The sequence below is a fragment of the Muntiacus reevesi genome, chromosome 3 (assembly GCF_963930625.1).
Source record: "Muntiacus reevesi chromosome 3, mMunRee1.1, whole genome shotgun sequence".
Lineage (NCBI taxonomy): Eukaryota > Metazoa > Chordata > Mammalia > Artiodactyla > Cervidae > Muntiacus > Muntiacus reevesi.
The window spans coordinates 92542492-92569605 of record NC_089251.1 but is presented as its reverse complement, the minus strand read 5'-3'; the positions used below and the strand labels follow the sequence as shown (position 1 = coordinate 92569605).

The following is a 27114-nucleotide window of genomic DNA, read 5'->3' as shown; positions in this document are numbered from 1 at the left end:
ATACATTTTCTATGCAGATGCCAGTGGAATATTAATAGAATTATGATGTAGTAGGTTGTAGAGAAAACCCAACAAATTATAAAAATAGGAATTATGTGGATTAGAACTGTAAAACTTTGGGGTTAAAGTGAAATCAAAATTGAGATTACAGACTGTTTAAAAATATATGACAATTCATATTAAACCCTATGGGATATGGACAGTGTTTAACACAGAGGCAAATGTATTTATTAAGCATTGAGAAAGACTAGAAATAAAATGAACAGTAGTCAGTTCAAGAAGGCAGAAAAAGAATGAAATGGATGATTGAATTAAATAAATTTAAAAGAAAGGGTAGGACAAATAAAACCAACTAACCCTTTGAAAAACCAGTGAAATTGATCAAGTGCCTGCAAGTCTGGTGAATGGAAGAAGAACATGTAAGAGGACAACATAATGTACATAATAATATTCAGAGGGTATATAAAAGTATAAAATTGTTATGGGTAACTTGATTCTAATTGATTTGAAAAGTGTCCTAAATAATACAGTAACTGGTATTTTTTGAAACTTAAAGCAGACCAGTTAAAGTTCTCAGGGTTTTGCATGCATTAACTCATAATTTTCACAACAGCTTTAGTAAGTAGATAACTGTTGTTTTTCTTGTTTTCCGATGTGGGAGATTAAGTGCTATCCAAAACTCCTTTTGCTAAGGTTTCCATGGTCATCTGTTGGTTGAATGCAGTTCATTCATTTTCTAGTAGATTTTCCAAAAGGGCTCACAGATACAAATTCTTATGTTTTTGAAATTGGTGTTTTATAGCTTTGATACGTGAAGGACATCTTAGCTGAAGGAGGAAGTCTCTGGTTCACACTTCTTTTCTTGAGTTACTTAAAGATGCTGCCCCATTGCTGCCTTGCTGTGCCTGTGGTTTTTGAGAAGTTTCGTGCTAGTAGTCTTCTGCCGGTGGTCTAAAGGGTTTTTTGTCTATTTAGTAGCTTTATGAAAATATGGCATCCAGTTGGTTATTATTGAGGGTTAGATTACAGTGGTGACAGTTCTTTCAGTAGGTAGATTCAAGTCCTTATATCTAGAAATAATTCTCTTAACAGTTACAAATTTTAGTTCTATTCCACTTTTAATTCTTTTCCTTTGGACTCCAATTATATAAGTGTTATTCCTTCCTTGATTGCCTTCCAAATCAGTCACACCAACTCTGACTCTTAACTTCTTTATCTCATTTTCATTTCTTTGGTTGTTTCCTTTTTTTTTTTTAATGTATTATGTTTTAGTCTCTTTGCTTTTACGTTACTTATAAGCTAGTCTACATTCCTGATACTTTTAACTTTTCCTGTTTCTCCCCTGAGTTTAGTCAAGTTGTCTCATTCCTTTGAGTTTTTTGTCCATTATGTTTTCAGTTTCCAACTGTTGATTCAAAGTGTTCTCCAAAAACTCCAAGTGTTTGCTTGAGGATATTTAATTCAGTTTGGAAGGTTGTGTTTCAGTTTCCTTCTCTTTTACCAGAAATTTCCTTCAGTTTACCTGGTTTTGGTGAGGATGAATTTTCATCAGCAGAGCATTTGGGTTATTCTCACTTTCTGGGTTTTTAAAAATTTTTTTAAATTTATTTTATTTATTCATTTATGGCTGTGTTGGGTCTTTGCTGCTGCGTGGACTTCCTCTAGTTGTAGCAAGTGGGGGCTACTCTCTGCTTATGGTATGCAGGCTTCTCATTGCAGGGGCTTCTCCACTGGAGGAGCTCAAGGCTCCTGCAAGGTGGGGGTGGGGCACAGACATTCAGTCTGCAGCAGGTGTGTGATGTGAATGCAGCTGGATGCCATTTGTATTTTTTTATATGTGTTTTAAGTATTGTTCATTTATTCTCATAATCCTCATGATTATTTTGTGGTTTTCTTTCTTTTTTTTCTTTTTACAAATGAGCAGCCTGATTCACAAAAGAGTAAATAACCCACCTAAGGTCACAGCTATTAAGTAAAGAAACTGAAAAACAAACCAAGCAAGTTTCACTTTGCAGCCTAAGTTCTTTCAATTACACACTTTCTAATAGACAAATAGTTGCGTAGATCAAGAGATGCCACTCGTACTTATAAACACACACAAGCATCTCTGTCTCAGAAGGTGGACATATGTAAATGCAGTGAAGGAGTCCAGGGCCATAATCTCTAAGCTTGCTTCTGGTGAGGGGATTCTAATATCTGAAAGATTATGCAGATAAGAAGAGTGGGCCAAAGCCATGCTCCGAGGGAAATCTATAGCACTGAATGCATGTATTAGAAAAGAAGGAAAATCTAAATTCAGTTATCTAAACATCCATCTGAGGAAAGTAGAAAAAGAAGAGCAAGTTAAATCAGTAAGCAGAAGAAAAGAGACATTAAAAGTTAGAACAGAAGTCAGTGAAATTGAAAAAAAGGAAATTAGGGGAGAAAATGAACAAAACCAAAAGTTGGTTCTTTGAGACGACAGTAAAGCCGATAATCTTCTCGCTAGGCATAACTGAAAAAAAGGAGAGAGGACACAGTACTGTCATCAGAAAAGGAGGGGGCGGCGATTCTGCATAACTGAAAAAAAGGAGAGAGGACACGGCACTTCATCAGAAAAGGAGGGGGCGGCGATTCTGGTCCTGCGACGTTAAAAGGATAATCAAGGGGTACTGTGAACAGCTCTGTGCCCACCCACCTGATAACCCAGATGAAATGGGCCAGTTCACTGAAAGGCCATCTGCTGAAATTTGAGCACGAGGAAGTAGACAGTGAATAGGCCTGCACCTATTAGAGACACTGAACCAGTACTCAGCAACCTAGAAGACCTGGACTTGCCCCTAGCTTTTTAGATGCAACACTGAAGGCATGGTTCATGACAGAAAGAACTGACGAATTGGATATCACTACAGTTAACATTTTCTGCTCTATGAGCGACATGGTCAAGAGAATGAAAGACAAGCCATAGGACAGAAAAATATTTAGAAAAGACACATCTGATAAAGGACTGTTACCTAAAATATATGAAGAACTCTTAAAACTCAACGATAAGAAAACACCCACCTGATTTAAAAATGAGCCAGAGACCTTAGCACACTTCACTGGAGAACATACTCAGATGGTGGAAAATAAGCAGATAAAAAGATGCTTCAGGAAAATACAAACTAAAGCAACAATGAGATACCAGTACACACCCGTTTTCCACCATTTATTATAAAATGGCCTTCATTTTAAGTCTATTCACTTAAATTGGCCTGTGTATAATCCAGTTATCCCAGAAGAGGAAGATACCCTACATGCTGTACAGGTGATATTTCAAAAGAAAAGAGCATATTATTTTAAAAAACTGATGGAGTAATGACCCTCTTTGTTGGACGGAATAAGGAATACTTGGATTTCTGCCTCGCAGATGTATTAATAAATTGCATATTGATTAAATTTCTGATCAGAAAAACATACACAAATTCCGGAAGATAGTATATAGGAAAATAGTTTTTAGACAACCCAGAGTCTTAGAGCAGGTTTTCTCAGTGAGGGTGGTATTGCCCCCAAAGGAGTGTAAATTAGTTCATAGGAGGCAAAAGGATCTTAGCTTTTTCTGTCTTTGTGGCCCTAGAAAGGACCACGGTGTGTGTCAGCAGATAAACAATGTATCTACAGTGTTCAGCTTTCCTGGGGAGACGGGTGATGAGGAAGAAAGTGTCTAATAAGGGTTCCTTAGTAGGGATGATAATGAAAAAGCAGTTGAGAAGCACCACCATAAAGGGAAAGGGATGGAGTCCACTGCTACACTTTGCATATCTTGACTGTGAAGGATACCCCAGACAAGGTCAGAAGGCAGGCAGATTGGGAGAAAAGTGTTTACAACTCGTGCAATAGAGAGTGTAATCTCCGTGTTTGGAGTTCTTGCCAGTGGTTAACAGAGTAACATTGCCATATAAATACAAGGACATGGAGTTAGTGTTGGCTTCATCTACTGCTGCAACGCCATTTCTCAGCTTGTCTGGTGTTTATTAGATGTGAGTGATTATCTGTATTTCAGAAAGAACCATACATAGCATCCTGTGGGGTCCCTTCTATTTTAGACTTCTTAAACTCTCAGAGGTATGTCACCACAGAGTTGAAGCAAACAGAGTGGCACAGACAAATCCATTTCATTCTCTCCTGTGTTATATTTTCCTAACTGTATTACATTTGACTTTATCAGTGTTCCTTTTTAAGAATATGGGAGTGCATTATATTAACCAAATATAAATCATTTTGTTCTAGCAAGATAATACTGGCATTTTGTGTGTTAATTTAAAACAAATTATGGAAACCCTCATGGTGAAATGTTTAGAAATGTTTTATCGAATATAAACATTGTTTTGTATCAGTGGGTATGAAATATTAAATATCCTAAATATAGGTTAAACCTGCCAAAATCAATTTTAATTATTAATGCTTTTTTTGTTATTTTAAAAGTTAATCATAATTAAAAGCATGTCTTACTGCATGAATTACAAAACCGCAATTAAATGTAGGCTATTTGGTCTCTGTATTTTTATTTTTGCTTATTTGTTTTCATTTGGTTTTTATTAGCTATCCAGTGGGGAGACGATGGCCGCCCATTTCATTTTCTCTTTTACACTGGCAAACAGTCATACTACTCATTAATGCATGTAAGTATATCACATTTATGGTAAATAATATGAACTGTTAGCTAAGTAATAATGATACCAGAGATTTATTTCACTCAGCTTCAGAATTTACCTAGTATGTTTCATAATGGACAAAAAGTAAGACTTCAAGAGGTAAGACAGTATGTTAAAAGGCTTTATATCTTATTAATTTATTTTTGCTAAAGGTAAGCACTAGAGAATTTATGTCAGAATGGCTTGTCCTTAAAACGCTTTTACTTCCAAAGGTCGTGTTGCGAGAGAGGTGCTCAGGGCAGTATCCAGGTGTGGGTGTGCATCACAGGGCCAGAATCAGGAAAGACACATCAGGGCGATGGGGCGCTCGCTCACCTTGGGGAGAGGCAGAGTCCTTCCCTCTCCTTGTTGTTCAGTCGCTAAGTCGTCTCATCCTCTGTCCCCCTCTGCTCCTTGTGCCCTCCGTCTTTCCCAATATCAGGATCTTTTCCAATGAGTCAGCTCTTTGCATCGAGTGGCCGAAGTATTGGAGCTTCCACATTAGTCCTTCCAATGAGTATTCAGGACTGATCTCCTTTAGGATGGACTGGTTTGATCTCCTTGCAGTCTAAGGGACTCTCAAGAGTCTTCTCCAGCACCGAAGTTCAAAAGCGTCAGTTCTTTGGCGCTCAGTCTTCTTTATGGTCCAACTCTCACATTCATACATGACTACTGGAAAAACCATAGCTTTGACTTTACAGACCTTTGCTGGCAAAGGGATGTCTCTGCTTTTTCATACGCTGTCTAGGTTTGTCAAAGCTTTCCTTCCGAGGAGCAAGCATCTTTTAATTTCATGGCTGTAGTCACTGTCCGCAGTGATTCTGGAGCCCAAGAAAAGAAAGTATGTCACTGCTTCCACTGTTTCCCCATCTATTTGCCATGAGATGATTAGTTATTCAAATACGATTTGCTTTTCATAGGCCAGCACAGTGTATGAGGCTAGAATCAGGGTCTAGAGGACCCGAAAAGAAGTGGTTTTACTACATTCTGACCCCCACCCCCACCGCATTTGCCTGTCCTGAGAACAGGTTGTATTTTCTTTCAGAGCCCAGGTGTTTGATGATGTACACACTGGGGCATCTTCTACAGTTACTGTGACAAAAGGCTGGATGCTAATACCCAGTTTTAAACAACAGAACCTGCTTCACCTTTAGAGCACGGTGTCAAGTTTTATTTTATTCATAGTGTGATTTCTCCCAGTTAAGGGAAACAGTCCCCAGGCCTCCATGTCCCCAGCGCACTCTTGGGTGGCTTGGCCCGCATGCACGTGGGCCCTCTGCTTTGTCAAGCTGGCTGGGGTTTGTGCTCTGCAAAGCCAGAGGACAGAATCCCCACTTGTCAGGAGCATTTATTCTTGAGTGGGGTGGAAAAAAAGAAAACCTTCTTTTCACTTTCTGTTGACCTTGGGCAAATGAGCTTCTTGCCCCAGCAGAAATGAAATGAATGATGGACGCGGAGGGCGTCTTTGCTGAGTAATGGAGCCGGCCGCGCTCTCCGCCCAGGCTCTCCGCACCGCCCGCGGCCGCCCGGGGACCCCTGCCGCTCATTTAAATAGGTATGTCAAATCTGCCTCCCGACGCCGCTGGTTTGATCTGTGGTAATATTTGTGAAGGTTCCATATGGACTCGAGCCCCCCGCAGAGCTCAGAAATAATGTACAACGCTTCATGGTGCAGACGCAAATTCCCCCTGAAAAGGGGCGCAGCGCGCGCAGTAGCTGTCGGAGAGGTGATGGAGCTGGCGCGCTCGGCTGTCAGCTTGTTACACGGATGGCTTGCACGCAGCGAAGCTGTGGAAAATCTGTGCCTTTTAACTTTTCTACTTAATCACGGTTGTAGCATTGCCTTTAGACTGTATGCTACATTAATTCTCTTCCTGCCTTCTGCCTTTCATCCCAAGTTTCACGGGAAAAAGTAAAGCGTGCGGGTCGTGGAGAGGAGCCTTATCAAACAGCTGTCACCCGACAAGCCATTTGCATTTGTCTGGACTGAAACCGAGCAACCTCAGGGCACGGTATTTGGTTGCATTCCATCATAATGAAGAAATTACACATCGGAGAAGAGGCCTAACTTTAGTTTATGTGTTTTTAAAAGGGATCGCTCAGGAATCTGGTCGGCTTCTCGGTCGATCAGATACTACCCCAGTCGCAACTCAAATGTCAGATTACACTCCGTTTATCTACGGTCTTCCTTCTTGCATCATATAGTTTCGTTACATACAGGAGAGTTCTTTGGGCTTCTTCATTTTAGTTAAATCTAGTAATTTAGGTCTGTCTGTCTGTTGCGTTATTTTGACCCCCAAACACTGTGGGTTTGGTATTTGTTTTTGTTGTTCATCAGAACAGTTTACACCTGTGAATTACAGATGATTTGGTTAAATTTGAACATATTAATTCAGATAATTAATAGAATTTTGTATTTAAAAAAAATGCACCTTATGGAATTTTAAACTAATTATGTGTATGGAATAAAGGATAGAAGTTTCCCTAAGTGCATAGCAAGCGCTTACACCTCATGCAGAGCAGAAGTTGTTAATCACAGCTGTGGTCCTTGCTGGGCCGGTGTGGGTCAGCGTTACACGAGAAGCTGCTTGTAACCCTGAACTGTGTTACGTGGCTAAACACTCCCTGTTCCAGGTGACTCAGGCATCACGTGTGATATAGGACAGGACACCTCGAAGCTGCTCCCTGCGTTGCTCTGCCCTCTCTTGGTGGGGGAGGGGTGCCGTTCCCTCTGGGAGGGGAGTCCCCTTACTACCATCCACCACAGCCAGGGCATCGAACCCCCACGACTGTGACAGGCAGGCGGGAAGTGAATCACTGTTGTCACCGTCTCTTTCTGTCGATGTCGTTTCCTCCCATGTGACAGGGTGAACGACTCTAAGCCAAACTGATCCTCCCGCGTCCTGGGCGGTCTGTGACGGCGAGAGCCGTGGGCGTCCTCTGCCAGGCTTTCTGGCAGAAGAGCACCGATCTCAAGCCCGTGTGCGGTTCTGCCAGGGGGCCTCTGTGGCATCTGTGACCTTCTGTCATGATGTCAGCACTGCTTCCCAGTGTCTGGTGACTGTGTGTTAAAGTTACACACTACGTTACAGCAGCGGGTGAAAGAGGGCCTGGTGCAGCTTCCCGCTGAGGATAAGACGGACAGCTTTAGTGAGCACTGTTTCCCCTTGGCCTGAAGTTAGTCCATCCGGTTCTTCTGCGGAGACGTGGGGGGAGGAGGATTCTCAGAAAGAAGCAGCTCTCTGTTTTGCCCGGAAGTGAAGCTGCTGGGGGAATGTCAGGTGCAGGAGCATGTCCTGGTCCTCGGGGGTTGCACCCTGAGTGTGTTACACCCTGAGTGAGCGTGTTATACCCTGAGTGTGTTACACCCTGAGAGTTCACAGGCAGGTTGGCTGGAACTCCCTCCTGTGGGCATAGCCATGCACCTGTCTCCAGGTTCCTGGGAAAGTCAAGAAAAACCATCTATTTTACAAACTAGTGAGTAAGGTGCACATATGTAATGAATGAAGTGTGAAACAGTATTAATAAGTAAATTCTTAAACAGTAAAGGTCATTTTAAGTAAGAGGAAATGAGAGCCCTATAGTTTCTCAAAGGATCACTGAGAAAGATTAAGGGGCTCCATGCTGGACAGCCCTGCTCATCTGTCTTTTTTACCCAAAGTAGATGACTTTCCATCTCCTTAATAACCACTTACCAGTAGAACTTGTGTACTTCTCAGACATGATTTAAGCTTTCAGGAGCAGAATGAAAAAAGATAGTAAAGGAAGGGACCTGAAACCTCTCCACCCAGAACACCTTTTCACCTCCCATGAAACCAGAGCTCGGAAAAGGGTGTGAAACACTTCGAAAACACTGTAAGCTGTCAGAAACATTCAGCATTTATTGAAATTTTCCGTCAGCTCTCCCCACCACAACCTTTAAGATAAGGTTCTTCATCTCTAAAAGCTACACTGGGAATTTAGAAACCTCATTTATATTTCATGACTTGCCTTACAGTAAACACTGGAGTATTGCCAGAATATTTCTATAATTCAAAGCAAGTATATGGCCACAGATGAAATTTTTACCCAAAGAAGTGTCAAATTAAGGAATAAGTAGATTATTATGTACTTAAACTGTTCTACCCAATTAGGGGGAAAAAAGTTTAAAATGTGGAAAAAAAGAAGTGATTCTAATCCTGATAGTGTAGGGATAAGCAGGATTCATTTGCCTGGCTCATGTAGAAATTCTCCAGTTTACTTTAAGTGACTTAAATAACTTCTGGGTTCATGCAGCAGCCCCACAGGGGTGTGTGTGTCCACTTATGTTGTTGCAGACCCAACTAATGAACGTTCCGGGGACCTGGCGCCCCGGAATTCCTCCTTACTTTACGTCCTCCCTGTCCTCTGGTTGCGCATGTTGGAAACTTTTGAAGCAGCACTTAAAAATGGACTTAAAGCAGTGACCCTTCCCACAGTGAGGTCTTACAGAATTCTGCTTTACAACTGCATTAAGGGCTTCCTTTTAGAAAACGACAGACCAGGCTGACCTGCATCTGCGTGCTGTTTTCAGCCCTTTCTTGACATGCATCTGTGCGTGCTATGCCGCTTTAGTTGCGTCCAACTTTGGGCGACCTTTTGGACTGGATGCAGCCCACCAGGCTCCTCTGTCCATGGGATTCTCCAGGCAAGAATAGTGGAGAGTTACTTTGGTAACTAATTCAGTAACAGAATCTGCTGTCCTGGAGGTATCTTTATTATACATTTTCCTCACATATGAATAATTACTGTTGTGGATCTTGTATGTTCTAAGTGTAACAATTAGGAAAGTCAATTTTTAAAAACCAATTCAACTTACTGCCTCTGTTGATTTCAATCAGATCACTTCTTTTATAATGATGATTATTTTTCTAAATATATGATGGAGCTTTAGGTAGTGAAAATGTATGGTATCGACTCACAAGCACTTCTGTGTAATTTCTCCTGGTGTGTACTTTCCCAGAGGACTTGTCTCTGTGACCTGTATGTGAGACTGTTTTGTTTGTGCTGAATAGCATTACATGAAGTGTACCTGTATAGCATACTGTGTTCATGAAGTGACAGTCATGGTCTCCCGTGGAAATATGTCTCTTGGAACTCTAGATAAATAGCATGATGAAATCCATGAGAAATGAATTATATGTACGTTTATTCCAGTTGGTTTTGTATATGCCAGTAGCCAAAAAATTTTGAGAAGATTGTTATTTAGGACATTTATTTTCTGTGATTTTTTTTTCCAAAAAACATTTTAAAGTCTCAACTGTATTGAACTAGTATCTAAGATGATAATTATTGTTAGCTGTATATATTTTGTATATCAAAAAATAAATATATATATATACAGACTTTTTCTGTACCACCCTCCTAAGAAATGTTATTTGTTTGCCCTTCCTAAAATTGGAACTTCTACATGATTAATAAACCAAACAGATTTGGGAAGACTAAAATTAGTTTTCTTTAGACTAAAAATCATATTGCTCATGCTCTTGGAAGAGTTTAGTTTAAGCATTTCTTTTTTGCACCCTGAGCATCTGGTATTTTCAAATTAGGCACCTTCTAAATGCAACTCATACATTATGGAAATCTGATGACATGAGGGGTGGATAGACTGGCTTTGATTTTATGAAATATTAATCATAGCTGTGATTAATGATTCAGCATTTCACATGTGGGTTATTCCTGTCATATTTGAAAATTATACTGTTAAATACAGTATATAAACTTAGTGTAGCTGGGGTCACGGCTAATCCTCTAGCGCCCCTTAAAAATTAAGTGGAAATTGAACAATAGACCAGAAGCCAGTCCTGATAATCTGTGATGTTGACAGTGCCTGGCATATTTTATACTCTCGAGGATTTTCTGATGTAAATTAGTACACACACACCTCTTCAGGGAGCTGAAGCTGTAGGGTGTACTTTCCAGACGACTCTTGTCTCTGAGTAGCCAGGACAGACTCTGAAGAGCAGGTTTATTATTTAGAAGAGAAAGAAAGGCAGAAACAGCGTGCACATAAAATGGTTTCGCTTATTTGACACCCAAACGCCATACCTCATCCCTGTGTCCTTTTTTGGTCATTACTATAGGCCAGGCAGTGTGCCAAGTACTTTACATATGTTTTCCTAAATATTTAGAGAACTGAACGAGGGGCTTTAATGTGAGCATTATATAACTTGATGGATCACAACTGTCAAAGCACATCTGAGCCACCAGGGAAGCTCCATAAATGATTAGAACTTAACCATGTTCGAAATTTGACGTATACCTTCATGGATGGTTTTTCTCACATTCGACATTTTTTCTGGTGATTTTACACACACTATTTATGCATTTTTATGGAGCTAAATATGAACTCCAGAAGATAATAGCAGAGTGAAAAGTTTAAGAAAAATAGGGATTTAATGTAAAAATTGCTAAGACGTCACAGGCAAACGATGGCAACTTGAGCAGCCCAAACTGTGACATGAAACTTACCTATGAAGCAGGTCAACTATTTTTGTTTTTGTTGCCTTGGTTATTCCAGAAAATTAACTAGGGCTTTAACAAGCCGGGTGTGTTAGTTGCTCAGTCGTGTCCAACTCTTTGTAACCCCACGGACTGCAGCCCGTGAGGCTTCCCTGTCCATCACCATCTCCCAGAGTTTGCTCAAACTCATGTCCCTTGGGTCAGTGATGCCATCCAACCATCTCATCTCCTGCCGTCCCCTTCTCCTGCCTTCAGCCTTTCCTAGCATCGGGGTCTTTTCCAATGAGTTGGCTCTTCGCATCAGGTGGCCAAAGTATTGGAGCTTCAGCATCAGTCTTTCCAATGAATATTCAGGGTTTATTTCCTTTAGGATTGACTGGTTTGATCTTCTTGCTGTCCAAGTTGTAGAGGTAGTTATTTTTAATCTGGACAATAGAATTGAATTAACCTGATTTCTTTCCGTAGTTCAGGTGTTTAGACTCAGACTTCAGCGTACATTACTTAGGGGCATGGTTCTAACAGATCAGTGAGCCCTTGACAGAGGTTCCTCTTCCGGAAGTCTTGGGTGGAGCCTGCGACGGTGCATTCCCGACCTGGTGTTTGGCTTTGCTGCTGCTGATGATGGGGACTTAGCTGTAGAACCTCTGACTAGTTAGTGATTCTTCACCGTGTCAGAGATGCTCAGCCAGCTTCACAGTTTCTAAATGTGACTGCTTTTCTTCTTCTCTTCTAAGTTACCAATTCTACGATCCTTCCAAGAACAAACAACACAAAACACTCTCAGGAGTCTCCCAACCACAGGAAATGAACTTTGTCCTCGTCTCACCATTCCTAGCCCACGGAGTATAATCTGGGCTTTTCTCACCTATATTTATGGAAATCAAAGGTGCAATCCTTACAGCCTTTCTTCCTGCGTCTGCCCTTTCTTCTTTTTTGCTTGAAAGAAATGGATTCCTGAGAAGAGGTTGCAGAAGTGAAGATGATAATATGTAACAAGCACTGGTCAGTACAGAGGCAGCAGCCAGGGACACGCCTATTCTTAGAGCAGACTCTTTATTGGCAGCTTTGACTATAAAATAGTGCTCTGATCAGCACCCACACAGGGTTGTCCCCCAAACTGGAGATTATTAAGACTGTTTGAAATAGAGACAGGCATCTCTGTGAGTACAAGTTGTGTCCTCTGAGATTAGTAGACGCTCTCATGATTTAGCAAGAAAAAAATATATCATCTCTAGTTCATCCTTTGAACATGTCTGTTCCTTAGATTAGTACATTATAAACAAATACGCACATGAAATTAGCATGAAATACACACAGAGTCAACATGAGTCTTCAAATAGGCTCAGTCAAAAAAAACTGGGAGACACTTGGATTATTCTGCTTGTTGTAAGCTCATTTCCTGGAAAAATGTATTTTATTAATCACCTTTGTTGCCAGAATATTGCTTTTTTACAATTCTAACAAAATGGTAAATTTACCCTACTTGCATTACAGTTTAACAGGTGGCACACATTTGAAGTCTTTGTTAGAAAGTAATAATAGAAATCAAATAATGAAAAGTAAATATTAATAGAAAACTTTTAAAGACAGAGACTACATGATGAAGACTTAGCTATTACATAAGTGTTAAATATGAGAAAAGTTGTTCAGTAGTAAATATAATTTTTACTGATATTTCTCCAAGTTTAAAGGCATATTGCTATATAAATTAGAAATTTTTTAAGGAAAGTTTTTGGTTCTGTTTGAGGAATTCTTAAGGCAAATAAGTCATTTATAATTTTATTTTGTGTTTAATATCCTCACTGAGTTAGTTGTAAGCCTCTTATAGAGTTATTTAAATTCAGTTGAAGTGTGTCACTATGCATAATACTAAATTCTCATTGAAATCACCATTCTTCGGTTTGAGTGAGAAGTAGTATTGTTGAAAAGCATTTTCAGCAGCACTTGCCGTGCAGCTGTGACTTGAGAATTGAGGAGGGGCGCTTCTGAGATGAGGGGGACTCAAAGGGAGGTCGAAAGTATTGGTGAGAATGTGCTGTCTCTGGGATCAGCGTGTGTTTTACTTGCCACAGGAAGCCTATGGAAAGGTGCTCCATGTAGAAGAACGCCAAGACCAGCTGAGAGCCAAAGGTGTGTTTTCAGAAAAACCTAAAGCCAAGTAAGTTCTTCTTTGCGTTAAAATACTAACTAAAAACATACCACTTATCATTGGTGTTTCTTAGGTCTTAGATAAAGCTTAAAAATGTGTTCATTATTTCAGCATTAATCATTATAATTCCAAATAATGGACAATTTTTTTTGTTTGGGAGGATATAATTATTAAGGTTATTATTTTTATATTACTTCATTCCAGATTTATTTTAAATGGCACTTAGTTACTCTATTTGAATATTATTTCTTCAAAATTTTTGGGTTGTACACTTACATGCTTATGTATATATGTGTATGTATATGTGTGTGTGTGTATTTTATATATTTTGTGTTTAAAGATTTGTGCGTCCATTCAGCAAACAGTGATAGACTAGATCCATCAACTTGACCCACTGGTTTTAAATTTTGGACTGGTTAGTCATATATTTCCTCCTATTCAAAAGACATAAATTTTTGACCCAGTGGCACAGTGGTAAAGAACCTGCCTGCCAATGCAGGGAAGACGCAAGAGATGTGGGTTCAATCCCTGGGTTAGGAAGATCTCCTGGAGAAGGAGTAGCAACCCACTCCACTGTTCTTGCCTGGAGACTCCCATGGACAGAGGAGCCTGGCGGGCTACAGTCCGTGGGGGTTGCAAAGAGACATGACTGAGCACGCACAGCACAGCATATTCATGTGTTTTATTCAAAAGACCCAGGCTTTGGAACGTAGCTAGTTTAAGCTGTAAGTACTGCCCCTAGCCTTTTCTTTGTATTCATTACTACTTTAGTCCACTGACAGAATACTGTGCTTCCGTAACCTCTCCTGTTAAACAAATTATGAAAAACAAGCACAATTTGAATTTTTGAGAAATCCAGTGACTTCAATATCCAGCAAGTTTCACAATGCCAAGTCTAACTCTTTCAATGGAACATTTGCTAGACTGGGTATCTCTTCTTCTAAAGTAGACTGAGGAAATGCAGTAACCCATCTTAAAAAATTATTCACTTGGATGTAATTTTACAGCTGTGTAATACTAATACAAAAGTGTGTTCCCCCGTCAAGAATTACTACCACTTGTGGGATCTTTCATGATGTAACTCTCATTGCGTGGTTAATTTAAAAGAGAATATATGTGATATTTTAACAGAGACCCGATTGGCAGCAGATGGCTGATAAAGGAAGAACTGGAAGAAATGTTAGTAGAAAAGCTGTCAGATCAAGACGTGAGTAATTAATCTTTTTAATTTAAGGGGACCTGTGCTGTAATGTAGACAATTGCTTTATTAATATTTAGGATCCTAATATTAACGTTCCTCAAGAAGCATGTGTTCCTAAGACAGTTTTCCTTAAAAAAAAAAAACATTTGGAGCTGATTCTGTCCATAGACCAGGAAGGTGGCAGCCTAGAAGACCAGACCCTTTCCTGCAAGTGCGCTGGTGGTCTCTCTGACTGTTGTCTTGGGGGGAGTATGGCGGGTGTCATTTTTTACATCCTTCAATAGAGTGGGTGTTAATTTTACAGGCCAATGATAAATGTAAGGAGCCGTTACAGATGAAACAGGAAAGAAACGAAGCACAGGGTTCCCTTCCTGCTTAGCAAATGCAGTGTCTGATGGCCAGTTCTTAGAATCGGCAAAACTACCAGTGTCAGGATCACCTGGAATGCTGGGAAGAAAATGTGGTTTCCCACGATCCAGGCCTTGCTCAGAATTTCCACCGGCCTCACCCAGGAATATACATTTTTAGCAGGCTCCCAAAAGCCTATAAAGATGGTGATCCTTGGTTAGGTCTCAGCCAGATTCTTATTTTGCTCAGTATTCTAGCATATGCCAAGATTATCAGAGGAGATCTGATGTTTTAAATATGTTAATGTTCTGGATTTAGATTATTTCTAGAAGATGGGAGTGTAGATAAATTTCACAAATTGTTTCGAGAAAGGTTTTTTCCCTCCCACGGCAGTGGCTGACATTGTTAGTACCTTGCCACTGTGTAGATTTTAAATCATGTACTTAAATTTCTCTTTTCTTCATTTAAGTGGTTACAGAAATTAATGTGATGGAAAAGTTGCAGTTTGCTAAACTAAGGTGTTGGACATGGTGAATGGTAGAGCTGAAATTAATTTCTAATATCCTGACTGCGAAGTCAGTATCGCTGCATTGGATGCAGCTGAAAAAAATCTCTCTTTTCCTCTTAACTGACTGCATCATTTCAGTGTTTCCCATTTCCTGGTTGCTTTCATTTTTTATGAAATAACAAGTTTGTTTTCATTTTGGAAATATCCCAAAGACTTTGTTAAAGGTGTGCAGCCATGAAAACAAAACAACCAAATATGTAGGCTCATCTATTCATCTATCTATCTGTAAATATATGGGGTCTTTGTACTTTGGACTGTTGGATAATGGAAGAAATCCTGAAGCTGACAACTGGTGTTAAGATGACAGAGGCAGGAGTGGTCAGTGATATCTCAGCTCATGATCTCAGTGCCTAGGCATGCCATGTCACACCTGTGGTTGCCTCCTTGTGGGTCCGAGGGTGTCACGGCACATCCAGAGGAGCTGAGAGCAGCTGAGGAGGGACAGCTCTGAGTGGAGGCGACGGGCACCACCAGACTGGGTGCCTCAGTACCTCACCCTTCCTGAGACTGCTTCTCTTGTGACTTCCTTGGAGGCAGTCATTGACGTAGCCCTTGGAATCTTGCTTGTGTGATTTTTATATATTTCAAATCATTAGTGGCAGATTTGCACTATAAAGGCAGAGGTCATGAAGACGAGCCTGATTTTTAGGGTTGGCAGAAACATAGCTCAGGTTACAAAAAGCGGGGTCTCACGCTCTGCTCACCAAGGAGGTCAAGTGTCGATTGCTTCCTTCTGCATAAACACTTTAGAGTGATTACTCTGGCTTCTAATTTTAAGGGTTAATACCAAGTTGTTTACTTTCTAATCACATGTTCAAGAACTATTAAAAAAATGCACAGAGTAGCAAGGATAATTTATTTCAAGAGGTTGCCCTTTAAGTCAAGTATCTCTTGAATTTTTAAATAGCTTGATTGTTCAGTTTTAAAGGAAATCATAAACATTAAAGTAACACAGCTTGAACAGCTAAAGATATATTTGCCAAGTGTATTATGAAATATAATTTAAGAGGTACATTTTCTCAAAATCAGACTCTCCCCATTTTACTGTGCGAAACTCACTGGAAATTATTTATGAAGCTCCTCTTGATAGCAATTCTAATAAAAGAGTAGAAGTCACACTCAAAGATCATCTAAATATTTTTTTGAAACGGAATTTAAATTTCACTTTCTTGTAATATCCCAATTCAGAGAAATGGATTTTTCTTTGAAAGGTTTATCTCTCTTTGTTTCTTGAAAGAAAAGATTGAGCACCAGAGGTGCCCGGGGAGAATGCCACGCCTGCACGCTGTTTTAGAAGCAGCGCAAGTGTCATCCTGTCAGAATTCATCAAGAAAAGCAACACTGGAAAGATCAAGTATATAAAAATAGAAAAAACTTAGCAAATGCAATTACACTCCCATCTCCTAATGAACTTTTATTGTCTGCAGTACGCACAGTTCATCCGGCTGCTGGAAAGGTTATCAGCCTTGCCGTGCGATGCAGCCGAAGAGGAATTTGTGGGCAGGTTCCGCAGGACAGTGACTATTCAGTCGAAGAAACATCTGATCGAGCCTTTGCAGTATGATGAGCAGGGCATGGCCTTCAGCACAGGCCAAGGTAACGCGCCCTGGAGAGGAGGCGCGCCCCCGAGCGTGGGGAGACGGTGGGGGGTGTGTGTGCTCTCACCCTTTGCTGTTCACTTTGTCCGTTTGTTTATTTTTGCTGTTGCTACATTGGATTTCCGAGGTTTTAAGATTCTTGTTGACTTTTTGAAAACCGGAACCCTTTAATGTCCCAAGAAAGGATGTGGACACATAACCTACACAATCACATTAGCGTTTTGTATTTTCACATTTTCAACTGGTGGAAATAGCAAAGTATTTATCACAGAGCTTTCTTACATACACTGAAAATGTTCAGTGAATCTGCCCATCAGATTCCAAAACTACGAAACCTGAAAACTTTAGGTCCTCAGCTCACATCTTCCTTGTAGATGCCCAAAGCCATTTGACATGGTGTCATTTTAAAGAATTGAGCTATTAAATGATTCATCTGCAACTCTAAAAAGTTTAACATCATTTCCTTTGTCATTTTCAGTTAATATTTTCAAAGAAGTGTGACCTTCCCTGAGGATTCCTTTTATTTCAACCTTTTATTCCTTTTCTTTTACTTATGCTTTATTATACTGTTAATGTATTGTAAAAATTTACAGTTGAGATTCAGGTATATTCTTATGAATTTAAAAAAGAATACTAGGTGAATTCATTTTTTAAAAATAATGTAAACAAATGTGAATTACTTGGTTGAAACTAGAATCATTGTAGTATTTCTAAAATGGGATCAAAGAACAAAATCACCCCCATAATAAGTTCATTACATCAATTATAGTGTAGTTTGCCTGTTTTATTTTTGTTTGGCATGTAATAATTATAGAACTTTCGTATAGAGAGTTAGATATTGTTACTCTGGGGGGAGGAAATTAATGTAGTTTTGCCTCACTCAGAGCCCTGGTCTTCAAGATGTTCACTGAGTAGATGTCTTGTATTTTTCAAGGTAAGAGAAAGACTGCGAATGCGGAGGCGGTTGTTTATGGCCACGGAAGTGGGAAGATAGAAATAAATGGGGTCGACTACCTGCTCTACTTCCCAGTGACCCAAGACAGGTGAGGTCTGCGTTTGGGTTTGGCTTTTTGATTTTAAAGGAAATACACTTGATGATACATCCCAATCAACAAGGCTTATAATTTCCTTATGTTTGCCTGATTGCTTCTCTTTGTTGTTTAGTTGCTAAGTCATGTCTAACTCCTTTGTGACCCTATGGACCATAGCCTACCAGGCTCCTCTGTCCATAGGATTTCTCAGGCAAGGATGCTAGAGTGGGTTGCCATTCCCTTCTCCAAGGGATATTTCCAACCCAGGGGTCAAACCTGCGTCTCCTGCATTGGCAGGCTCATTATTTACCACTGAGCCACCAGGGAAACCCCAGTCCAGGTTAATTCAGATGACTAGTGGAGTGATCATTTTTAGCTGCTCCCCTTTGGGTGTGGTTTCCTGTCCTCATAGACTTTGGCTGTATTCTGGATACCTGCCTCCTGACTGCAGACCCCGCTTTCTGGGGGTTCTTTCTCACCTCGACTACCCTGACTCAAGTGCTCTCATGTCTCCTGATTTTTTTCTCAATTTTGGTCTCAGTTTCTTTATGCTTATAAGCACTTGCTTGGGAATCTTAAAAGCTTCAGGAATTAAAGCAGATACATGTTTACGCTCCCAAACGATTAGGTGAGCAGAGCTTCCCTTAGTAGCGTTGTCACTCCTGTCACTCACCCTCAGTGAGGCTGGGTGTGCCACTGCACCCAGAAAAAGAGAGACCGACCCCACTCTCACGGTGTCTGAGTATCTGAAACAGCAGTGTCTCTGCGTGTGTTGTGGCTCCTATAAACGACCAGAGTGTGAGCATTCTGCGAAGTCGTGTGTATATGCCGCAAACCTAACTCCACCTATTGTGATGTCCTCAGAGAGCAGCTCATGTTCCCCTTTCATTTCCTCGACCGGCTTGGGAAGCACGACGTGACCTGCATGGTGTCGGGAGGCGGGCGGTCGTCGCAGGCAGGTGCCATCCGCCTGGCCGTGGCCAGAGCCCTGTGCAGCTTCATCACCGAGGACGAGGTTGAATGGATGCGCCAAGGTATGGCTCGTTTGAGTTTCTTTGAGCCCTGGAAAGTAATAAAGTGTCATCACTTAACTTTTCAACTAGAATTTAGACAGGTCTGGTTTGCCTTCCATGCAAGTTCGTTGTTTTTTCCATGCATTTTAAGTCAGGTACGTGCAAAAGCCATGGGTATGTGGTAAGTGAAATTTTGCCTTTGCTGTGTGACCATAAAAAGTACTCTAACAAAATACATGAGCCTGGCACACAATGAGAAGAAGTGGTAGTGTTGGAAGAGTGAAGAAAACAGTGAAGAACTCCAGCCTGTGTAGTACTTATAAACACATCAGGGCTGGAGGCCGAGAGTGACTCGTAATCACGCCTGAGGACTGGGAGGGAGGAAGCCACCAGCAAAACTGACTTTACTCTCCCAGACTGCAAGTCTTGAGCTGAGAACACAACCCTAAAACTATTTTTTTTTAAGATCTTGAAACAAAGTCCTAAGAAATACTATTGTCACACAAATGTATAAGTTTCTTATCTCAAATGTGTTCGTGAAGTCATACCTCACTTGTACATAATGGGACCAGAGGTAGAAAAGAAGAACCTCCTGGATGGGGAGGTGTGTGGAAGTGTAGACCCCTTACGGTCACAGTGTCTGTATAACTTCCACTTCTGTCACGGTAAGCGCGCCAGGCGGCTTTCCTTGCAGTGACTAGGGATGCCACACAGGAGCAGCTTTGTCCTCAGCTGAACAAGTTTTAAAACCAAAAAGGAATTGATCATAGCTCTCAGAGCAGAAGACAAGCAGGCTCAAATAATGTGCCTGGCGTTTGTCCCAGAAATCAGGAAGATAGCCCCGAAGAGGGAAAGCACGCTGCTGTCCTCAGCTTCATGTGAGGCGGGGAGCTGGCCGCGGGCCCGGGTGCTTCCTCTTAGCCCAGGAGCTGTCGGTTCACGCGACTCACCTGCCTCCCTGCATTTTCCATGGTTCCTGAAGGCGTCTCTTTTTATGCTGCAGCTGGACTGCTCACCACGGATCCCCGCGTCCGGGAGCGGAAGAAGCCCGGCCAGGAGGGCGCCCGCAGGAAATTCACCTGGAAGAAGCGCTGAGCGTCCCTGGCGGGAAAGCAGAGGGGCGCCCGGGGACCGGGGCCGGCTGCAGCTGCCTTGTGAGGTGACTTACTCTAAAATGCGGTGCTGTGAAGGTCGCCTTCTAAGAATAATTACTTAAAATGTTTCAGCTTTGTTCTGCTGCTTCACTTTTAAAACTTTTTCAGAAGAGAGTTTTCAAAGCATAACTCGGACTCCTGGCGTAGTCAGTCTGAAAGGAGCGGTCAGCCAAACCCAGCAGGAGGCCTTTCTCAGACGGGAGGCCCCAGCCCACGGGTCTGAGCCGGGAGCCGCGCTGCGGACGGGGAGCGGCACAGGCCCGCACTCGGTCCTCCCCGCGCGTCGCTTTTCCAGGCAGCCGCACGTTTTTCACAACAGAGGGGCAAAAAGCCCGAGGGGTCGCTGATGCTGGCAGGCCAGCCTCTCGCGGGGCCTCTGGCAGCCACAGTCCTGTGTTTCTATGAGCTTGACTTTTGTTTTTCTTTAAGATTCTGTGTATGAGTGACACCACGCAGTGTCTGTCTTTCTCTGTCTGGCTTGTTTCACGGCACAGTACCCTCCAGGTAGGCTACAGACTTGCAGTCACAGGCGGAATCAGCTCCACGGCTCTGGGCTCGCACGATGCCCTGCGGGTCCCTCCCTGTGACACTGGGAGCCGCGGGCAGGAGGCGGGTTTGGAGTTCTGTAAAGGACAGTGAGTCTGGTCTTCGTGTGCAGCCCTAGACACAGTGGACAGCGTGGTGAGAGGGCCTGGCCCAGGGGGAGCAGGGGTGAAGGCCCTGGGTGTGATCTGGGAGGGGAGGACACAAGTGTCCACTTCACCTTCCACATGTGATACAAACAGTTTTTGTTACGAACCGTTTTATGATAAAAGTGACTAAAGGACCGACCACCGTGAGGCAGGATATAGGGCTCAGGTGTGTCCTTGGGTGGGGGGTGCACCTGTGAGATGGGGGCATAGCAGCCCCTGGCCCAGGTTTGGGGGGTCAGGATAGTCCAGAGGCCCGCCAGGCCCCAGTAGGTGCACGGTCATCGTGGGTGATGATTCTCATCAGGAAACCCACCCACCCCTGACCCCCATATCCTCTATCATTCAGTTACACACGTGTGCGGGGGTCTCATTCTGGATGGGCGGGGGGAGTCATGGTGTGAACAGGCAGTGTCCTTGAAAATGAAGGATGTTTCATTGCCTTGGCCCCTCAGAGCAAACAGAAGCACGATGCTCTGGATGGGGTAGCTGGACGATGCAGACCCAGGACCTCCACGTCTGTAACGACGTCCAGGCTACACCCCACTTGGCAGCCCCAGAGACAAGGGTGTGCAGCCCGCATAACACAAGGGAGGTGGCCAACCACGAGGACCTCTGAGAGTCCATAAGGGAAGGTCAGCCCCTCGCGTTTGCACGGTGCTGACACCAGGCACCCTGTCATGAAGGCTGTGACCCTTTCCACCAAATTAACCGTCAAGGAGGGGCTTCCCTGGTGGTCCAATGGTAAAGAATCCGCCTTCCACTGGAGGGAGGGCACAAGGGCCTAATCCCTGATAGGGGAGCTGAGACCACACATCTGGGGGCCTGCCAAGCCTGCACACCACAACTCGAGAATCCCAGGCCCTGCAATGAAGACTCCGCACAGCCAAAAAAATAAATAAAAAGTTTAAAAATATCATCAAGAGCCATAAAAATTAACATCTCACAAAAATACCGCCACCTTCTTTGGTGACCAGCCTTGAGATATAGAAATTTTTCTTATTATTTGTAAACCCTTGGTTAAGACAAAATAAACTCATTAAACACATTATTAAAAATTGGAAGTCATCTTTGAGTGCTAAGCTGTAAAAACTCCTGAGCTTCAGCACTGAGCAAGATCTTGTCAATTTTCTTCTGTCATTTCTTTAGAAAATATAAATGACCGTGGAGGTGCAAAGTGTAGGAAAAAAAGAATTCAAAGTCATATCACTGTATTCCTTTCTTCAACTCAGGCCGTTAGTTTTTTAAACAAAGTGATAAAATTCATGTTTTTTAAAAAGGAACCATAGGTAGAATTAGGTTTCTCATTAGAGTCAGAAGACACTCACGGGTCATGATGTAATGGACCGAAGGCCTGCTTTAACTTTGTGTTTTTAAGCATCTGGGGGCCTTTCTGTCTGCAGGAAGGGCCCCTCCTAGGCTTGCCAGTCCCTGGCGAAAGTAACCACATGCCTGCTCCATGCCTTCCAAGCAGTCATTCCTGGCCTGTTGGATTCCTCTCACCTGATAATGATAAAACCCGTTTTACTGCGGGCCTCGGCCTTTCGGGTTCTGTCCTGCAGTAGCAGCATGGAGCGTCACAGTCTGGCCTTGCTGTGTTAGTGCCTTTTCACACTCAAGTTTTGTTCATCAAACATTTACTTACCACATTATAAATACCAGCCAGACAAGTTCCTTCTAGGAAATTTTCTTTAAAGGATGGGAGGAGACCCCTTCATGAAAATGGTAAATTCCTGTTGCATGCATGCTTAGTCGCTCAGTCGTGTCCGACTCTGCAATCCTTTGGGTGACAGCCTGCCAGGTTCCTCTGACCATGGGATTTTCCAGGCAACGATGCTGGAGTGGGTTGCCATTTCCCACGAAATCATGGCTGCTTAAAGCTTCCACAAAAGTTAGGACCACTTTTGGATCCTCTATGAAAACTTCTCATGAGAAATGCAAATTTATTCCTTTTTCATTTTCCCAAGACCTGATTGAAACCTGCCCGGCCTTGCAGGGTGGGGTGTTCCTCTCCATGTGGAGAATGAGGGGTCCACCTGAGCGCTCCTGATTGAGTCTCACCTTCCATCAGCCTCTCCGCCGGAGATGCTGTCATCACTGTTCCCTTGCAGCTCCCCCACTATTACTTGAATTTTCCTTCTGTGATTTCAGTACGCTACCTTGAAGTGAGGGGCAGGTGGTGGAGGGGCATTTTTCACGATGGTGATTAATAAAGGAAGCAGAATATTGCAGGTTGTTTATATGAGGAATGCAGTTGCAGGTTGCAGAAACCCCAGACTTGGACTCCACACTGAAAAGGAGGGTCTTGGGAGGCTCTGAGGGTACGTGACCCCTGAGGGAGGGGCTGGGCGGATGTCCTGCATGGCAGGAGAGGGGCTGTGTACCCGATCTCAGGGGCGATCAGCTGCCAATCCATTGTCTTGCTTTCCTGCTCCCTGGGATTCTTCCCACAGACTAGGGAGCCAGGGTCACTTGGGACCGAGGGCCATCCCCATGGAAGCCGTGGTGGAGCGGGGGCAGACCTGGCAGATAGCCCTGTGCCTGGAGGTGGGACCTGTGCGCCAGGGTCCGGCCTGGGTCCCTCGCTCCAGGGCTGTGCAGAGTGGCCTGGGGCCCCTCACCCCCGCCCCCAGGCTCAGCCCTGCCTGCAGGCCCCCAACCAGTGCCCACGGGGTGGCCGACCCCCGACACTGCCTCCAATGTCTGACCCTCCACCCGGCCGCCCTGCCCCGCCCTGCCCGGTGCCCACAAGCGACCCGGCTGCTCGCCTCCCATCCGCCCACCCTCAGTCCAAGCTTGGCGTGTGGGGCTGGTCTGTGCACCTGTCTCCTCCAGCAGACGCGGGCCATGAACTCTGCTGCCTGCCAGCCCCTGGCTTGCAGGGGCTCGGGAGTGAGCAGGCGAGCTCGGGGAGGGCCGTCGCTGCCGACCCGTTGCGGGGTGCTTCTGACGACTCAGGAGCTGGGCCCGTTTGCATGTCTGCCCTGAATCATCCATCTGCCCGCAGCATCTTCACTGGGGTCCCGCAGGACAGGGGTTACAGAAAGCGCTGGATGGAGTTCCTGTCCTCCAAGTCGTGAGTTTGCGTCTCTAATTAGAGACACACAACAAACAGAGAAAACAATTAGATGGCAATTAGGCCCTGCTGGGAAATGTCGACTGAGATAATGACTCGGAGCCAAAGATGGGCCGCCCTCACCTGGCAGGTCGCCTCGGAGCCTCTGCAAAGCCTGGGGTGACAGCTGCTCAGGAGACCACTGCCCTCTGTCCCCACGGCCTCTGCCCTCCAGCCTGAAAAATGGGGCAGAATCCTGGTGTTCCAGGGCTCCTTGGACCCCATAGAACCGGAGTGAGACACGGGGCAGTCTGCGGCATATAGCCCTAGTGAATCACTGCCCGGCCATTTGACCGGAAACATCAAACCTGCGCAGAGCAGGAGGTGGGCCCTGCCCAAAGGGCAGCGATCAGAGACCACCCTAGTCGCCCCCTGCACACCACCTGCCTGCCTGAGGAAAGAAGCGACAGGAAGTCGGTGCCCACTGTGTTGCTGTCTGCCGCTGTGCCCTGGGCATTCCCGTGTCCCCGAGGTGGGCTGGCCTCGCCGGGCTGGCTGGCTTCCTGGTGACGTCCCTCTTCCAGGCCCTCCTGAATCTGGCTTCACTTCGCTTTGACCTGGCTGCCCACAGGTGGCGGCAAGGGCATCGGTGAACTGTGGCCTGGCACACGGTGTGGGGGGCTCTCCCTGGAGGCCCCTCTGCACACAGATGCTGAGCAAGCTGGAGGCCCGCACGCACGTCGGCACCAGGGTCTCTCTCTCAAGATGATGCAAATTCAAACCGTGAAACTTTCAGTCCAGGTGGGAACCATGGGTCCACGTGGGAACCAGGCTATGAGATAGAAGCACAGGCCCCTCGCCCTGGAGAGACGTCAGGTAGGAGACTACCATTGAGGGGAGGGAGGAGCATCGTCAGGTGGGTGGGGGCTTGGGGCTCATTCTGTCCGGCGGTCACCAACCGGAGGCTCCCCACACGGGCACCAGGAGGTCAGGGGCCGGCCTCGGGGTCCCACTGGGGTGCCACCTCTGACACCTGCCCCCCACCCTTTCACAGACAAGGACACCGAGGTGCCCCGAGGGGATGGCTTCCCTCATTGCTGGGTGCCAGAGTTCTGAGTTTTTATTCCAACATGCCAGCTGATCAAATCCTAACCAGCTCTCATTCCTGAATCGTCTGGAGATGTAGATTCGTTGAAAGTGAAGAAGCCAACAGGTGACTAATTCTCTTCTATCAAAGGATATTCATTTATTATGTGCCTGTGTTTGATTTATAGAATCTACTTGTGTCTGGATATCTTTAGGCAGTGAAATTATGGGTAATTTTTCACTTTCCCCTTTTATGTGTTGTTTGAACTTTGTAAAGCTCATTCATAACTTTTATCACATAAAATAGTGATTTTTCACCGCGAAGTGTCCAGATTTCCAGCGGGCAGTACCCTTGCTTAACCACAAGGTGGAGTAGTTTACAACAGAATAAGCAACTCCTTGCGGCGAGGTAAAGGGGTGGATTGCCCCAGCTCCTCCCCAGGTTCATCTGGGTAATCCATGGATGTTCTAAGGCTCTTGGAAACAACAGGCACATTAATTATATTTTCAGATCCATCCGTTGCAGATGAAACTAAATTCTGAATATTTTCGTATTTGAATTTATAATTTATAATCTATAATTTGAATTTATAATTATCTCACTTAGAAAATTGATTCCTTTATACTATATTAGTTTTAGGTGTGCAACATAATGATTTGATATTTGCACACTGGCATACCTCGTTATTTTATGGTGCTTCCCAGATACTGCATTTTTTTTTTTATAAATGGAAGGTTTGTGGCAAACTTGTGTTGAGCAAGGCAGTCAGTGCCGTTTCCCCAAAGCATTTCCTCTTTGTGTTTCTGTGTCCCGTTTTGGTAATTATCTCAATGTTTCCAACATTTTCATTATTATTAAATTTGCTAGGGTGACATGTGATCAGTGACCTTTGATGTTATTGTGCTGCCACGGGCCACCCCCGCAAAAGACAGGAACTTCATCGATTAATGTATGTGTGTTGTGACTGCTCCACTGACCAGCCGTTACGATCTCTCTCCTTCTCCTTGGGCCTCCACCTTTTCAGAGACAATATTGAAATTAGGCCAATTGATAGCTCTTCAGTGGCCTCTAGTGTTCAAGTGAAAGGAAGATCCACGTCTCTCTCACTTGAAATAAAAATTTAGAAATAGGGCTTCCCTGGGGGTCCAGTGGTTGAGAATCCTCCTGCAGTACAGGAGACATGGGTTCAGTCGCTGACCCGGGAAGATCCCACCTGTCGTGGAGCAGCTAACCCCGTGCGCCCTGACAGCTGACCTGAGCTCTGGAACCCGTGCTCTGCGGCTAGAGAAGCCACTGCAGTGAGAGGCCCACATACCAAATCGAAGAAGAACCCCCGATTGCCGCAACTAGAGAAAGCCTGCACGCAGCAACAAAGACCCAGTGCAGCCAAAAATAAATAAATACATCTTTAAAAAAAAATGCCAAAAATGATTAAGCTTAAATGAAGAAAGCACATCGAAAGTCACGGCAGGCTGACAGCTAACGTTCTTGTGCCAGACAGCCTGCTAGTGGATGCAAAGGAAAGGTCCTTGGAGAAAGTGAAAAGTGCCCCAGTGAACACGCACAGATGATAAGACGTGCGTCGGAGCAACTCAGCCCGAGAGTCACAGCTATCAAGCCTGTGCTCCAGAGCCTGGGAGCTGCAGCCGCTGAAGCCCACGCACCCTGGAGCCTGTGCTCTGCAACAGGAGGACTCACTGCAACGGGAAGCCTGAGCATCACAGCTAGAGAGTAGCCCCCGCTCGCCGCAACTAGAGAAAACTCACTGCAATGAACACCCAAAAATAAAATGAATAAATAAATGTTTTTAAAGTTTCTTTCAAAATAATACTGCTTACTGACAGTGATCCAAGAGTATCTCTGATGGAGACAGTGAGATTAAAGTTGTTTTCATGCCGGCCGGCACAGCATCCATCCTGCAGTCCATGAAATTACTCAAAGAGTAATTTCAACTTTTAAGTCGTATTATTTATGAAAAACCATTTTCTAAGGCTATAGCCACCATTGATAGTGACTCCTCCAATGGGTCTGAGAGAAAAAAAAAATCAGACACACTGAGGGCTCAGGTGATGGTTAGCGTTTTTTAGCA

At 43.8% G+C, this 27114-nt stretch overlaps 1 protein-coding gene across 1 annotated transcript in view; it reads left to right on the top strand.

The window, feature by feature from the left end:
• Positions 1 to 20642, top strand: part of MRPS9 (mitochondrial ribosomal protein S9) — a 36304-nt gene extending 15662 nt beyond the window's left edge. The window contains exons 5-11 of the mRNA XM_065929647.1: positions 4561 to 4640; positions 13205 to 13290; positions 14413 to 14488; positions 16826 to 16994; positions 17931 to 18039; positions 18892 to 19061; positions 20044 to 20642. Of these exons, the coding sequence (XP_065785719.1) occupies positions 4561 to 4640; positions 13205 to 13290; positions 14413 to 14488; positions 16826 to 16994; positions 17931 to 18039; positions 18892 to 19061; positions 20044 to 20135 (782 nt within the window). The 3' untranslated portion in view covers positions 20136 to 20642. The remainder of the gene's footprint in view (positions 1 to 4560; positions 4641 to 13204; positions 13291 to 14412; positions 14489 to 16825; positions 16995 to 17930; positions 18040 to 18891; positions 19062 to 20043) is intronic.
• The last annotated feature ends 6472 nt before the right edge of the window (positions 20643 to 27114 follow it).